Source organism: Cyprinus carpio, chromosome B10, assembly GCF_018340385.1.
Source record: "Cyprinus carpio isolate SPL01 chromosome B10, ASM1834038v1, whole genome shotgun sequence".
In the NCBI taxonomy this organism is placed as follows: domain Eukaryota; kingdom Metazoa; phylum Chordata; class Actinopteri; order Cypriniformes; family Cyprinidae; genus Cyprinus; species Cyprinus carpio.
Genome location: NC_056606.1, coordinates 9,234,249 through 9,249,697, shown reverse-complemented (window position 1 = coordinate 9,249,697; position 15,449 = coordinate 9,234,249). Strand labels below are relative to the sequence as shown.

The following is a 15,449-nucleotide window of genomic DNA, read 5'->3' as shown; positions in this document are numbered from 1 at the left end:
AAAATTTAAATCGCATCATATGACCCCTTTAACACATTTCACACTAAGAAGTAGAAATGTAACTGGCAGCAAATGCCATTCTACTGTATATACTAAAAATTCTCACTTAAAAGTGGCGAATTATCCTCCATTAACTTACTCTATTAACTAATCTGAACATCCAGATGTATTATTTTTAATGATACTAAATGTGAGCTGCTCCAATGCTGGAGGAGGAGGAAAAAACCCCACCAAGAGTGTCAAAAAGTCCTATTTGTGGAGCGCAAGGTCGTCTCAGACATGACTGTGCTGTGGTGCGTCGATGCCCTTGTGCACTCAGCCAGTGCGCAGCGGTCAGATTCATGCGGTGATATGTTTTCATTGCGTCCGCTCTGACGTGAAGAGAGACAGAGCCCCGAGGGTCGGACGTGTAACTTCAGTTTCGTGGGAGAAAGCATTTCCCTGCGCCAGAGAAAACAGACGAGAAGTGGAACTGGAAGTGCCCTTTCCCTGTTTGTTTTCTTCTCTATCACCGACTCGGAAAAACTACGGCAGTTCTGAAGCCACAGGCACGCTGGTGGACACATAAGGATTTTCTGATGAAAGTCAAGGTTGTCCGGTTTAAAGTCGAGGTTATCCAGCGAGGAAGATTTATTGCTTCTCACGGGAGTCCGGAGAGATTTTTAGTTCACGCGAACAACTTCTGTTTGTAAGAGCTTAAATATGCGTTTACACGACAGAGGAATAACCGGTGATAATATGAAAGACGAAAACGACGTTCTAAGTTTAGTCATTTGTAACGTAACATCTCTGAATTTAAAGTTTTAAAGATTACCTAACGTTCGTATATTCAAATATCAACCGCAATTAGAAACGCGGACTCAAACGCGGGCTCGTGCTACCTTTTTGTTCCAAATTTGAGGAATGCTTCGACGGTCTTGTGGAAAGGATATGTTTGACAGTTTCAGCAAATAGACGTCAATTAGTATTTTTTATTTTTTTTTAACTAACTTCTCAAAAGTCACAAAAGGAGATATATAAGTACTGGAATTGTACGGTTTGAACTATTTCTGACGCTATTTCATCCAGCGACTCACTGTTGGAAATGAACCTGAGGTGTGAAGAACACGTCCGTTAAATATCCGTTGGATTTGTCGGCGAACATTACCGGATTCTGGGATCGTAACAGCTCTCTGGGAGATCGAATGGGATTTATGATGATTTTACTGAATATTCTGAGCGTCCTGTTTTTATTGGGTAAGTGATGAATCGAATGTTTCATAAATGATACGAGAGACAAAAAGTAATAATCCATGTGGATGAAAGAGTGATGAGAACCCACGCGGACAATCATTTATCATTTTAAGAGAGTGTAGACATATGGTTTAACTGCCTGCGTAAAGTATACAGTTGACGGTCAAAGAGACAGTTTACAGAATGAACTCAGTCTTTCATACTGGCAGTCCTCTATACTTCAGTAGTCTCATCTCTCAGTCAGAGAAACGATCAAGATTATACAAACCGTGTAATTTTACAGAAGCTGGGTTTACGTTGCAATGCAACGCTTGTTATTTTACGATGTAGCAAACCGTTTCCCAACTAGAAGATTGCTCGTTATTTAGAAGAATTCCTGGGCATCGTTGCGTTAACTATCAGGTCTAAATGTGCTGAGACCAGTGTCAAAACTTAACTGGAAAAAAAAAAAAAAAAAAAAAAAAAATTTGGAGTGACAATGTTGTCAAACATTATATATATATATATATATATATATAATATATATATATATATATATATACATATATATATATATATTTAACTTTTCTAGACGCTGAAATTAAACATTTCTAAACCATAAATGCACTTTGGCTTCGGTAATACAAAAAAAAAAAAAAAACATGCAGTTTTTTATTTTGATTGACTGATTAATGAATGGTCTAGAAGGAATGGGATACGTACATGCAAAGTACATAAATACGTTTAAGTATCCAAAAAAGGCGATCCAAAAATTCAGAGATACCAGAAATTGCGTTCGGCTCAAGTAACCATAGCAACAATACTCAACTCATGCGCACTTTCAGTTTGGTTCGGTGTCCTATCAAACGCTACAACGCTATTACGTATAATTTTATTAAAGCACCACATCTAAAATATATCACCAAAATAGCAATTAAAACTTTACAAGACAGCTTTGACAATAAGGCCACAAGACGAACCTCAACAGATCGTGCCCATTAAGTATCATTATTTGCACTTAGTTACTTATGCTTAAAATAGGCCTGCATAAACTTATGGGCGGTCATGTAGCTACATTTAGGCCTAGTGTGTGGGATGCACAGACAGTTGTGAAGTATCCACATGCATTTCTTTTATTTATTAAGTGTCCCTTTGTAACCTGTGAACGTGAAGCTCTAGTTAATTAAAGAACGTTTTTACGTGCTAATTACATAATGACACTTTTGGGAAACATGCTATAGAGACTTAGTACTACTTAAGCGCTTATTAAAGTTCTGTTTAGTGTTTTGGGAAATCTAGCCCAGGTAATTTGAACCTAGAACCACTGAGAGGAACTGTCCATGGTGCTGAAAACATACAAAAACCTCTTAGAGGCTTATAATAAAATAACTCCTACAGGTTTTTTTTTTTCATCCACGTTTTTAGGTTGTACTACTATTGTATAGTGACATTTTAAATGTTTACTTAAAAGTTTTCTTCATAATGTGTTTGATATGACGGTAATGTTGAGTAATTCAATTCACTGCCATCTGGTGCAGTTCCTTGCCCCACCGACAGGAGTCTCTGTCATTAGGGTTTAATGCTTTCTGCTGTATCACTGTGGGGAAAAAATGGTACCTTAGGACTCTCTTGGGTCTCTACAAAAATACTAAATAAATATTATTGGTTTTGTTATTTTCTAAATTAATCAGTCATATTAAAAACAAATAAATAAAACTTCATTCACACGACCTCTTACCCGGTCTGATGATGCCCATGGCTTCCCACAGATGAGGTGGTACTTTCCATGGCCAGCCATTCTGCCTTGTCAGGGCTGGGAACTCATGGTTGGAGAGCCCCCATGGACTGCCTGAGGGCCAGTGAGGTGTGCAACCAAAACGCACAGTGCAGCTCACGCTTCCGCATCATGCGCCAGTGCTTGGTAGGTCGTGACAGGACTACCATGCTGGCCAACAGGGAGTGTCAGGCCGCCCTTGAGGTGCTGCAAGAAAGCCCCCTGTATGACTGCCGCTGCAAGAGGGGCATGAAGAGAGAGCTCCAATGCCTGCAGAGCTACTGGAGCATTCACATGGGTCTCAATGAAGGTAAGGCTGCATTTTTGATCTTAAAGTTTTTTTCTGTCCCATCCTATATGCAAGCCATTTTCGAAGGTTTATTTCTGTGAAAAGTGTAAAAACTGTGGCATTGTTTGTTTAGGAATCTTGCTCAGCCCCAAACAATTGCTTGGCCAATGGTGTGAGTATGGGGCGGGACAATCAGTTTGATAACAGTGTGACACACTTTGCCTATAAAGTGTCTGTTTATGCAAAAATTAGCATTTGGTCTTTATGTACATCATGTACATATGGGTTGCCAGATTGAGGACACGCAACAGGAACAAGCACAATTAACCATGAAGTTGATGAGTTGATTTATACTTGTTGTAATGTGCCTCTTGTCATAGAGCTTTTTGGATGGATGCCACAGCATTTCAGGTAGGGGCAGAATCTGCAATTTCTGAAACAGTTTGTTTTCTGGATTACATGGCTGCAATATGCTGTGTTTTCAATCAACTGGCAACCCAGGGTGTTGAAATACTATCGGGTAAATTGGCAGTGGGCGGAATCCACCAGACCAAAACAAAAGCAGACATTCTGAAACTGAATGCACATTTCGAAGTAGAATAACTCGCTGTAACATTGTTTTATTTTGGAGAAACAAGTATGTGAACTTAGCATGTTTCCTAAATATCTGAAAACATATTATGCCATTTTTATTTGCTTTAGTAAAGTCAAAAAATTATGATACAACATCTTTAACTAAAACTATATATAGAAAATGTTAACTGAAATAAAGCTGCAATAATATAAAATACAAAGTCTAAATATTTTTAGACAAAAATCTTCCACTAAAAAAAATCTAAAATGACTAACTGGAAATAAATAAGAAATAAAACGGAAATAAAATTGAATTAAACAAACAGTGATACTTAAAAAAGACTAATAAAAACAACTAAAATTACTGTAAATTAAATTAAAAATAGAATTAAAACTGAAAAAAAAAAATCAAATTCAAAATATTAATATCTATGATAGTATAAAACATAATGCTACACTGTTGTGAAACACAAAATATGATATATTGAAAAATATTTTTGTCCATACATTCAAAGTCAATAGGGGCCAAAAAAAAAAAAAACTGGATTCCACTGACTTTCACATATGGACATTTTTCAAAATCTCTTTTGTGTTCAGCAGAAGAAAGTCAGTCAAGTAAAGTCGTTCCTACAACTTTCTAATTGGTTCCTTCATTTTAATTAAATCATGGCAGCAAATTAAGAATTTGTTCCCTTGTTTTAGTATTAGAATTCTTTAACTAAAACAAGGGTATGGAGTAATAAAACAAGTGAACAAGTTCTTAATTTGTGGCCTCAATAAATATATTTTTGTCTTCGTCTCATGTCCGGGGGCTCTGTAGAAATGACATGGTATTTCATTTTTGTGTGAACTGTTCCTTTAAGTGATATTTGAAATATTGTGCATCAAAATGATCTTGTTGGAATCTTGGAAACAAATGGCTGTGAGTTGCTTTTCCAAGTGCTGCATAATAGAAGATTTGTTTTTTACTTGACACAAGGGAGATCGGTAGCATAGAGTTAGGGTGGCATCGATGTGCGGTCCAGACAATTAACCAGATTGCAGAGAAAGTCAACACGTACCTGCTCTCTTTACAGTCAGCCCATTACAGAAGCGTTCAGACTTCTGAAATGGCAGTTAGCATTTGCCTTTGGGAGTGTAGGGGAATCATTATAGGATTTAAGCAGTGCAAATCGGCCTGAATTATAACCCATCTGCTTTGGCAGTTGCTGTGGGAGCCACAACAAATAGGGTCCTATTGATGCGAGTAATCAGAGAGCCTTTTAAAGCAACTGCCCCTCTCAAGTCTGGCATTTCAATGAGGCATTGTGGACTGCTGGGCCCGCTTACTGCCTGCTGAGGTAAGGGGAACAAATAAAAATCACACAGCTTCCTTTCATCAGAAGCTGTTTGCAAACAGATTAGGTACTGCAGAAAGTTAATGCCATGCAAATGTGCCACATTCCAACCCTCACGTTAGAAGAAATAGAGAATAATAAGTGATGCAACAGACATGTTGGCAGAGATGAAGGCATTCATACAAAGCATTGAATGCTACAATTAGCAAAAACTTGTTCTAGTGTTCCAGAAGTTAAGAAGCAACTTGTACTTATATGAACTTTGCCTTCAGTTTCCAAACAAACAGTTTGTTCCTTGAGCGTTTCTCTATTGAAAATGGTTGGACCCAGTTTTGTGTCCTACTTTGGACAGCGCCAGTCCTCATTATGATGTTTTTCTTGTGACTTTGCTCTTCAATCCACTCCAGCCATTTCACTGGCTTAAGAAAAATACAGGTTGCTCTCAAGTGGCAGTGAGGGACCATGCAGCAATGATTGCACCTTGACAGAACTCTATCAAATCCACTGACGCTACACAATTGGCCCATCGAACACTCAATAATCAGCCAAACTAAGAGTGGCCCCATCACAGGTTCATCTTTCTGCCATTCAGTTTGAATGGAATGGATTTTCTATTTCTAAAGAAACATGCCTCCATAAAACAAAACAAAACAGGTCAAATCTTGGTCAAAATGAGTTAGGATGTAGAAAAAAAGAGAAGAGAAACATGGGAACGGCATTGAAGTGAGAAGGCACTGAAGTTGCCGCAAGCTCAGAGGTTTGAGGTTTTGCCAAAGCAAGCAAGAAGCCAGAGTTGTCCCTCATTGCAGTGCTAAAACGAGTCAGCGCTCTGTTGGAGCATATCTCCTTTGCCTCGATCACTCCCTCTTGCTGAGTTCAAGCCCTCGCAGCATGGGCAATATTCATTCTGATCCATAACACAGACAGACATGTTGTGGCATTCAGAAAATCACCAACAGACACTGCCAACTAGGATGCCTGGGATGTCTGCTCCAGATTTAGAAACACAGGCCTAGTTGTGCTTTGCAATTTGCATGAAGCTCTCCGTCTCCACAAAAACCTCCTGTTGACCAGGATTTACAAACCTACTGGATTTGTGAGGCCAAACATCAGGTGGTGAAAGCAGAATCGTTAAAGGAATAGCTCACCCATTCACCCTTGGCCATCCAAGATGTAAATGAATTTGTTTCTTCAGAACAGATTTGGAGAAATTTTACATTATTTTCTTAACAATGGGTCCTCTGCAGTAAATGGCTGCCGTCATAATGAGCTTCTAATAAAACATCACAATAATCTGAAAGTAATTGCTTCCTGCTGAAATATGGGTTCTTAACCATAATAGTGTTTGCAATGTCTGAATCAGGAGAGAAATATGCACAGATTGAGCACTGCTGTTAAAAACAAATATGTCGGTGGATTTTGATGTGAGAGGATAACAGGTTATGAACATTTTTTACTGGAGGAAACATTATTATGGAAAATGGACCATGGATTTGTTTCTTATGAACATGCAGGTTTTAATTTCTCAAGACATTAATTGATGGACTGGAGTGTGGTTTACTCGTAGATTATTGTGATGTTTTTATCAGCTGTTTAGACTCTCATTCTGTTGGCACCAATTCACTGCAGAGGATCCACTGGTGAGCAAGTGATATAATGCTAGGTTTCTCGAAATCTGTTGCCATGAAGAAACAAACTAAGCTAGGCAGGAGGGTGATTTTTGGCTCTTTGAGCAAGAAGCTCAGAATATTATGTTAAATGAGCTGTGGTGTCATGGTGACCCTAAAACAAACATTTTGATTTGTTATTGCTGATAACAAACTAAATATTTGGTATTTGCTAAGGTAAATTTTAACTGGATGGCTTGTATGCACTGTTGATAGTGGAACACTAATGAATACATTAATAGTGTGATTATTTCAAAGCGTAATGATTAGTTTGTGCTAATGGAAAGATAATGGCTGTTATAATTATTGTAAATTATTTGATAATTAAGCATATTTGTTATTTCTATGGGAAAAGCACTGCACGCCTGCACTGCACTTTTTTAATAAAATCTGGAAAAATGTAATTTGCATTTATTACTGTAGGAAGCTATTTGTGTCTTGTTTTAAATCTACATTACCACTCAAAAATAATGTAAGTTAATCTTGATATTACCACATGAAACGGGATATATACATGCTGTATTTGTATAGGTACACCATGTTTTAAATCTACATTACCATTCAAGTTTGGGGTGCAGTAAGATTTTTTTCTTCAAAAGAATACTTTCTATTCATTGAAGAATTCTTAAAAAATGTGTCATGTTTCCTCAAAAATATTAAGCAGCACAACTCTTCAACATTATAATAAATGTTTTTTGAGGAGCAAATCAGCACATTAGAATGATTTCTGAAGGACCGCATGATACCGAAGACTGGAGTAATAATGCTGAAAATTAATTTGTGCATCACAAGAATAAATTACATTCTAAAATATATTCAAAGCAAAAGTTATTGTAAATTGTAATAAAATTTCACAATTACTGTTTTTTTTTCCATCAAATATATGCAGCCTTGGTGAGCATAAGAACCTTTTTAAGGACATCTTTCTGACCCTAAACTTTTGAGTGTATTTACTGAACCCAATAAACATAAAATGTACTAATGGAACATCATAGTTTCCAGCAGAATAAAAAGAACGCTGTGTAAAACAGATATAGAGCATGAAGTGTAATCTACACTAAACCTAGTGATTTCCCTCTCCACCTTCATTTTGACAATTTTATTAGCACATTTTTGCTGGCATGTAGTTTGCCTGTATCTCTGTCATTGAACACTGGGGGCAATTATGTAATTACAGTCAAATCTGCAGCCTCTGACCTTAGCCGGAGCCTATGCAAATTTGTATTATAGCCGTCCATGTTAATTAGGGCATTATACTAGATTTTAAATAAAGAGGATTTAGACGTTAAATAAAGCAACTAAGAATGTCCTTTGACATAGCTAGTCCTGTGACTTCTTCTGTAGTGCAAAACTCAAAATTACACTTAATACAAGCCAATACAAGCACATGAGCAGACTGCTGTGGCTTAAATGTGTAAATTGAGAAGAACACACAATAAAACAACAATCTTTTAAAGTATAAACAGATATTATAGTCAATGATAGTGATGTTAGTTATTTTCTAAATGAAGAAAAACTCAACAGCTGTTCTTTGTTACATTTGTGCCATACAATGTGACATTGCGATGACACTGTTATCACTTTTATAGCTCAGAAATTCAGCGGTTTATGAGCTAAAACAGTACCTGTTATCAATGCACTGACATATAAAATAATAATACTGTTTAACGCTGTTATTTAATGGACAGCATCCATGATCCAATCAAATCTCTATTGATCTCATCATATATTCCTCATTCCCTCACTGAAGTAAATGTATTAACTAAATATGCAGTCCCACATGCGCTCTGCATTCATAAGTATTTCAGTACATAATTATATTAGTAATCAAAATATTGACATTTTGTCATATGCTCTAATTTTAGCAACATTCTCTGTGTATGGTAATGATACATGAGCGAGCCCATCACAGCAGTCAGTGAGTCAGAAAATAAATATGTAAAGCAACAGCCCATCATTATGAATTTACCAGCTTTACTTATTCTGATTCGGTACTAATTACATTCCTACAGCTTATCAGAAGATTAGCATTAACCAAGCCACGTTTTATGAGCTAAATTGATTGAAGATAATTAGCAAAGTACACCAGATAGTCCAGGATTTCACCGAAATGGAGGTGCAGGTTTTTAAACAGCATGCTTAATCAAATATCAGTGTAGTCCACCCTTTCTCAAAGCTTTAATTAAACAAGCATGTAGATATGAGGATGGGAAAAGGGCAGAATTCATTAGCTATTGTGCACCTGACAAATTGTAAAGCAAAACTGGGACCTCCGCTGCCAAGTCATTTGGTATTTGTGGATTAATGAATCTGCTTAGACTCCACAACAGATTTACTTTGTTCCGTCGAGGCAATGTATCAGGCAGTTGTTCTTTGTTTGCTAATTGCATCCTTTGATTCCCAGCAGGCACAACATGGGGGAAACGTAAGCCTTTACCTCCTCCTGAAAATAAGATAATAACTGTCTCCAGACTCTTCAGAGATATTTTCATAATAAATCTTAACGTAACGAACCATTTCTCAATGAGCCCAACGTCCAGCATCAGCATACTTTGCTTTGAAAATTCAATTACTCAACCGCATGCAAAATTAAATGAGCAAAATTAAATCTTTAAATGGCATTTAGGTCAATTGGTGTGACCCTCATTACTTATAATCCATCAGAACTAAGAAAACAATAGGCCATTGTTGACCAAATGATTTTTTTGCATGCGTTTTACATATAGATTGTATGTATTAGTCTGGTAATAATCTCTCTACACAAGAACATCTTAAGGTACATATCTTTTGAGGTTTATAATATATTATTATTATTATTATGATTATGATTGTTGTTGTTAACATACATTATATATATATATACAGATGCATCTCAAAAAATTAGAATATAAAAAGTTCATTTTTTGTAACTTATTTCAAAACATGAAACTTTCATATATTCTAGATTCATTACATGTAAAGTAAAACATTTCAAGTTTTTTTTTATTATTATTATTTTTGATTTGGATGATTAGAGCTTATAGCTCATGAAAGTCAAAAATCCAGTATCTCAAATATTTATATTTGAGTTTCATTAAATGACCGTCCCTACAGTATAAATTACAGGTATCTCTTGTTCTTTGAAACCACAATAATGGGGAAGACTGCTGACTTGACAATGGTCCAGAAGACAATCATTGACACCCTCCACAAAGATGGTAAGTAACAGAAGGTCATTACTGAAAGGAGTGGCTGTTCACAGAGTGCTGTATCAAAGCATATTAAATGCAAAAGTTGATTGGAAGGAAGAAATTGTGTAGGAAAAGGTGCACAAACAACAGGGATGACTGCAAGCTTGAGCATACTGTCAAGCAAAGCTGATTCAAACACTTGGGAGAACTTCACAAGGAGTGCAATGAAGCTGGAGTCACTGCCAAGCCACTTCTGCAACAGAATCAATGTCAGAAGCATCTTACCTGGGCCAAGGAGAAAAAAGAACTGGACTTTTGGTCAGTGGCCCAATGTCTTCTTTTCAGATGAAAGTACATTTTTCATTTCATTTGGAAATCAAGTTATTGAGTCTGGAGGAAGATTGGAGAGGCATAGAATCCAAGCTGCTTGAAGTTCAGTGTGTAATTTCTGAAGTCAGTGATGATTTGGGGTGCCGTGACTTCTGCTGGTGTTGGTCCATTGTGTTTTATCAAGTCCACAAATAATGGAGCCATCTACCAGGAGATTTTGGAGCACTTTCATCTGCTGACAAGCTTTATAGAGATGCTGATTTCCTTTTCCAGCACGACTTAGCACCTGCCCACAGAGTCAAAACCACTTCCAAGTGGTTTGCTGACCATGATATTACTGATTTATTGGCCAGCCAACATGCCTGACCTGAACCAGAACATACATGTAATACAATCATAAAATATATTTAAAATAATTAAATCTTTCTTTACTGTATGTGTGTATACACAAACACACCCACCCACACCCACCTACACACACACACACACACACACACACATATATATATCCCTTACATAATTTGTTCAAGCAGGGAATTTGTGTGGTCTAATTGATTTTAAATATATATATCCCTTACATAATTTGTTCAAGCAGGGAATTTGTGTGGTCTAATTGATTTTAAAAGAAGAAAGCAATTTCAAAAGCATCCCCTAAAGTCTCTTTCTGAACAGCGTTGTTGTTCTGATTACTGCTGACTGGATTGGTTCATATCTGGGGGTGGCAAGAGAAAAGAAATGCAGTGACAGAACCTTGCTCAGCTAGACTGAACCAGTTCTAATAGTGATAATAATAGATCAGGCTCATATAAGCGCAAACACTTACGTGCTGTTTGTGACAGACACCCTTCTCCCATCAGATAAATTCACCTGCTCATATACAATCTGTTTGTTTTGGTACATAAATGCAAGTCAGTCTAAATGCAACTTTGCCTTTTTTGCATCAAATTTAATCACAGTGCAAGTACTGGCAGTAATTAATCATTTTAGTGTTTCAAAAGTTTAAAATGTTTTATTCAATCAGATCCTGGTGCTTCTCAATTATGTATGTGACAAATGTATTATTTTTCTAAAAATAATGGCAGGGACACATTTTCATAACAACAGTTACTGTTTTCCCAATTCCATAAGGCAGTATAATGGAGTTGTGTGGCTTATAATAAGTGGAGGCATCACATGTGTATTTTTAAGTAAGTAAATATGTCACGACCTGAGGTTTAATCAAGTGCCCTTACTAGACATCAGATGAGATGGTGTAAGAACTGATGCACTAAATGTTCCAGAAGAAAAATGTGCCGCCACTTTAAGTTTTGATCTTCACCATAGATGTCACTAAATCTCAACACATTTATTGAATGGTTATGCATCTAAACATCATCTAAACATCATCCGAACAGCTTTGAAGGTAATTGATCCATTTAATTTTTTGTCCTTTTCTGTCATAAATGCATTTGAAAATTTAAAAAGTCATAGATTTAAATGGAATATTTGATGTAGGATTTTCCATTAAAGGGATACTCCACCCCAAAATGAAAATCATTAATCACTTATGTCACTTACCCCCATGTCGTTCCAAAGCCGTAAAAGCTTTGTTCGTCTCCATATCACCGTATGCTGCATATGCTCTTCTGTATCATCCGTGCCACAAGGATGCGCTGTTTCTACCTGTATTAGCTTGTGGTGCAGATGATACAGAAGAGCATACACAGCATTCGGTGATATGGACAGACACAGAGGAGAATGTTGACAAAGGAATTGTTGAAGTCGTCATTTTTGTTTTCTTCGCTTACAAAAAGTGTTCCAGTCGCTTCATATAACCCAGATTGCACATTTGATGGCAGACGGAGTATTCTGACAACAACTTTCATACCTTTTATGGACCTTGACACTGTTATTTACTTGGCAGTCTATGGGACAGTCTCAGGCCTCCCGGTTTTCATCCAAAATATCTTAAATTGGGGGTAAGTGATTAATGACAAAATTTTCATTTTGGGGTGGAGTATCCCTTTAAAGACACCTTTAAAAAATGTAATGATTTATGAATGTATGAATAAATAAAATTATATTTTCATTATCATATCATTATTAAAAAAATAAAATAAGTTATAATTGTGAACTGAATTAATGGCATTTTTAAATAAATAATCATATCATTATAAAAATATTAGGAATAAAAAAAGTGATTATTATTATTATTAATTTGGTGATAATGAAAAGATTAAAAGACTTAAAAGTAAATCTAATAATGTTATAAATAAAATATATTTTATACATTTAAATGTATTTATTTAGTAAACTCCAAAGCGGCTTGCAAATCACTAATAAAATATAAATATATTATCATTATAATATCATTATGACAAAATGAATTAATTATAATTATGAATTAATGACATTCAAAAAATCATCATATCATTATAAAAATATGAAAAGTGTAAAAAATAAACATGATCATATTCATTATTATAAAAGGAACTCATATATTAAAAGTAAACGTTTCAAAATAAATCATCAATAAAAGACCTGAAAACAAAACAAACAAATAAATCAATATTAATGGTAATGCAAAACAATATCCAGTATTACAGTATATGAGGTAAAAAGGAACACATTTTTTGGTCTGGTGTGGATGAAGAGGTTTTTGAGTCTCACTGATCAGGCAGTGGTTGGGAAACACAGCTCTATACATCTTCACAGTTAAAGTTTAATGCCAGTAGAGGATAAATACATGGGCTAAAGAGAGGATTTTTTCAATGCTGTTACATCTATGCCTCCATGAGGAGAAGACACAGGCTGCTGAAGATGAGATGGGGACAGTCTTTATCTGAAAGTCGTGCTCCCAGAACAAGTCTGAAATATGCCATTGAAGATGTTTCTCTAACAAAGGCCCTGGCTTACAAGAAGAAAGCACCGAGTGGGTTTTTATGACAGAGAGGTTAATTAGAAATTATGCCAACTTTATTGTCAGAGGTAATTAAAAGTGGTGACACAAAGACAGTGAAAATGTAATGGCACACTTTAATCAAGTTGGCTTGGCAGCTTTTTTGACTCGTGTCTGCTGACTTTTATCCATCCGAGCCAACTTAATATTCAGCTTGGTTACTATGAAAACCCATAGCCCTAGTTGAATCTGTTTCTGCAATGCACATAATATAACTATAGAAATTATTGCAGACCACAGAAGAGTATAAATCAGGTTGTTTTTCCAAGGTCAGTGTTTGGCAGGTTAAGGAGTCAGTTTGCCCATCTTTCTCCATGTACAGCCTTTTAAAAGCAGCAATGTATTCTGATTAGGGCTGTCAAGTAATTAAATTTTTTTAATCTAATTAATTATATGATGTGCCAATGAATTAATCTAATTAATCGTTATTTAAAATCATAAGTCAATTTGTGCTGAGGAATAACCCCCCAAAGAAAAAGCCATCATTATTTAAAATTTAAATTAGTTAAATAAGAATTAGTTATTAGAATTAGCACTAGCCGGGGTGGAAAATTTCCAGAAACATTCCATTCCAAATAAAATGTTCTGCCCCTTTGCAACCATTATTATATTATATTATATTATTTAGGGCTGTCAGTTTAACAAGTTAAATTAATTAGTTATGAAAAAAATAACGTGAGTAAAGGGGTTATATGATACGATTTAAATTTTTCCTTTCTCTTTGGAGTGTTACAAGCTCTTGGTGCATAAAGAAGATCTGTAAATTTGCAAACACTAAAGTCTCAAATCCAAAGAGATATTCTTTATAAAAGTTAAGAGTCAACCACACCCCTCTAAAACGGCTCGTTCTAACACGCCCCCGCATCTCTACGTCACTATGTGGGAAGATTTGCATAACTCCGCCAGAATGTTTACGCAAAGAAAGAAGGCGTAACTTTAATTCTCTCTGTTGCCGCTGCCAGAATGTTGTGAAGATGCTGTGTGTTTCGTTGCGAAAGCAAAACTACTTTGTTTGGCCTTCCAAAAGCAGACACAACTAGAAATAAGTGATTAAGTTGTATTTCAACACTGTTCCAGAACAGTTCAACCCTAATATTCAAATGTGTGCTGCACATTTTATGGAGGATGAGGACTGTTTCCTGAACCAGTAGTCTGCAATGCGTCTGTGGCACAACGGTTGTTTCTATGAAGTTTGGCAGTTCAGACTTTGCAAGGACAGTCTGGCGCTTCTGACTCACAGCCTATAAGTACATTTTTGATAATTAAATTATTTGCCAATGATGATTCAAACGCGAGTTTCGAGCAGTAGAGTAGGCTTATTGTTTGTTGTTTCTCAGATCACAAATGCAGACATGTTTTTATGTTTATGCAGCACAATACGCAATGCAACGCGTAAAAAGACAGTATAAGTCATTATAATCAGTAATTATGTCCCCGCTGGATGCATCAAATGCCTCATTTGTAATGGGTTTTATTGGTTTTGTCTCATCTAGTAATGTCCGGATCATGAACAAATCTTTCTATTTAACCAGATCTTCTTAGTGAACCACTCGAACCAGTTCACCAAATCAAACTGAATCATTTGAACGGTTCGCGTCTCCAGTACGCACTGATCCACAAATTACTTAAGTTATTCCGTTTATAAACATGTCTTACACTCCCTCTGACGCGAAATAAACCAATATCCTGAGTTATTCAGTTACTCCTAACAGTACATTGACTGAACTGCTAAAAGACAACCGACGATGGGATGTGCACGAGCAGAGCAGCTGGACTGAGTCTCCTGCTGCTGGCCTGGGAGATGGCATAGTATGTTGAGGGGCGTTACATTTCCGTCACACGCTTGAGGCATTCGGCCAATCACAACGCACTGGATAGCTGGCCAAAAAGCACACCTCGCTTTTTTAGAATGATGAGCTTTGTAAAAATCGACATGTTTCAGAAAGGCGGGGCATAGAGGAGAAACAATAATGTACATTATATGGAAAATAATGTGTTTTTTTTTTTTTAACCTTAAACCGCATAAACACATTGCATTACACCAAATACACGAAATAATGTTCTTTTTAGCAGCATCATATCACCCCTTTAAAATAATTTAACACCGTTAACGCACTAGCCTCACCCCCAAACTTGTATATCATCTTACATTTCATATA

At 36.2% G+C, this 15,449-nt stretch overlaps 1 protein-coding gene across 1 annotated transcript in view; it reads left to right on the top strand.

The window, feature by feature from the left end:
* Nucleotides 1-203: 203 nt before the first annotated feature.
* The window catches only part of LOC109097868 (GDNF family receptor alpha-2-like), a 48,344-nt gene continuing 33,098 nt past the window's right edge, over nt 204-15,449 (top strand). The window contains exons 1-2 of the mRNA XM_019111487.2: nt 204-1,236; nt 2,982-3,296. Of these exons, the coding sequence (XP_018967032.1) occupies nt 1,185-1,236; nt 2,982-3,296 (367 nt within the window). The 5' untranslated portion in view covers nt 204-1,184. The remainder of the gene's footprint in view (nt 1,237-2,981; nt 3,297-15,449) is intronic.